The sequence below is a fragment of the Malus domestica genome, chromosome 09 (assembly GCF_042453785.1).
Source record: "Malus domestica chromosome 09, GDT2T_hap1".
Taxonomy (NCBI): Eukaryota; Viridiplantae; Streptophyta; class Magnoliopsida; order Rosales; family Rosaceae; genus Malus; species Malus domestica.
The window spans coordinates 21,231,551-21,232,691 of record NC_091669.1 but is presented as its reverse complement, the minus strand read 5'-3'; the positions used below and the strand labels follow the sequence as shown (position 1 = coordinate 21,232,691).

The following is a 1,141-nucleotide window of genomic DNA, read 5'->3' as shown; positions in this document are numbered from 1 at the left end:
ACACACAAACATGCTAAATTGTTAATTGTAAAGCCTATTAATTGTGACTGAATATGAACTGACAACTGTGTGGCGTAAACACTCAAAATAAGTTCTTCGATTTACACATTAACACTCCTCCTAAATTGTGAACTGATTTCACTCCCAATAACTCTCTAGGATGGCAGAATTGATCCTTAGCCAAAGATTTTGTAAAAACATCAGCTACCTGTTCTTTGGTTGGATAGATACCAGATCAATAACTATATTTTTCAAAGCATCCTTAATGAAATGATACCTCCTGTTGATATGTTTGGTCTTTTGATGAAAGATATGATTGGCGATGACAATTGCTAAAGTATTGTCATAGTTCAAAGGTGTTACCATAGTTTGAATTTCACCAAAATCCTCCAAAACAAATCTCATCAAAGTAGCTTGTGTTGTGGCTTCTGTAGTACTGATATACTCTACCTTTGCATTTGAAAAAACAACACAGTGTTTCTTAATAGATGACCATGAGAATACACCACTTCCAAATGTGAAAGCATAACCAAATACACTCCTCATGTCATCTTCAGAGCCACTTTGGTTACTATCACAAAATCCAAACAACACAGCTCCTTGGCCTTTCTTGTACTCCAAGCCATAATCCAATGTTCCTTGGATGTGCCTCAAAGCTTTCTTAGCAGTTCCATAGTGTTTATTTGTTGCACAATGCATGAATCTTGCAAGCAAACAGGAAGCATACATGGTATTTGGCTATTTGTCAATTGTGCTAACTTAAAGGATACCATTCAAAAATGCTAACTTAACTTCTAGTTGACATAGCTTGTCAATTGTTCTTTGCAACAAGAGCAATCAATGTTCTTATTGTATCCAACCTTGCCACTCGTGCAAAGGTTTCATTATAGTCAGGTCCAGGCTTCTGTGCATACATTTTTGCTACTAATCTTGCTTTATTTCTCTAGATTGACCCATCTAGGTTCATCTTAGCTTAGTACACCTACTTCATTCCAATCACAGGCTTGTCAAGTAAACTATTTATCAACTCCCAAGTCTTTTTTTTCTCAATCATATTCATTTATTCTTGCATTTCAATTTTTTTAGCACCATCTTGTGCAACATCATCAAAGTTCTTGGGTTCAATAATGCATAAGTTGCA

General features: G+C 35.5%; 1 protein-coding gene across 1 annotated transcript; it reads right to left on the bottom strand.

Annotated features, from left to right (window-relative positions):
• Window positions 1–204: 204 nt before the first annotated feature.
• Window positions 205–729, bottom strand: LOC139187832 (secreted RxLR effector protein 161-like). Its single transcript, XM_070804436.1, has one exon. It carries the CDS (start codon window positions 727–729, stop codon window positions 205–207), a length of 525 nt encoding a protein of 174 aa, XP_070660537.1.
• Between the last annotated feature and the right edge of the window lie 412 nt (window positions 730–1,141).

Coding starts and splice junctions, on each gene's coding strand:
- LOC139187832 (XM_070804436.1), bottom strand. CDS start 729: ATGTATGCTTCCTGTTTGCTTGCAAGATTCATGCATTGTGCAACAAAT.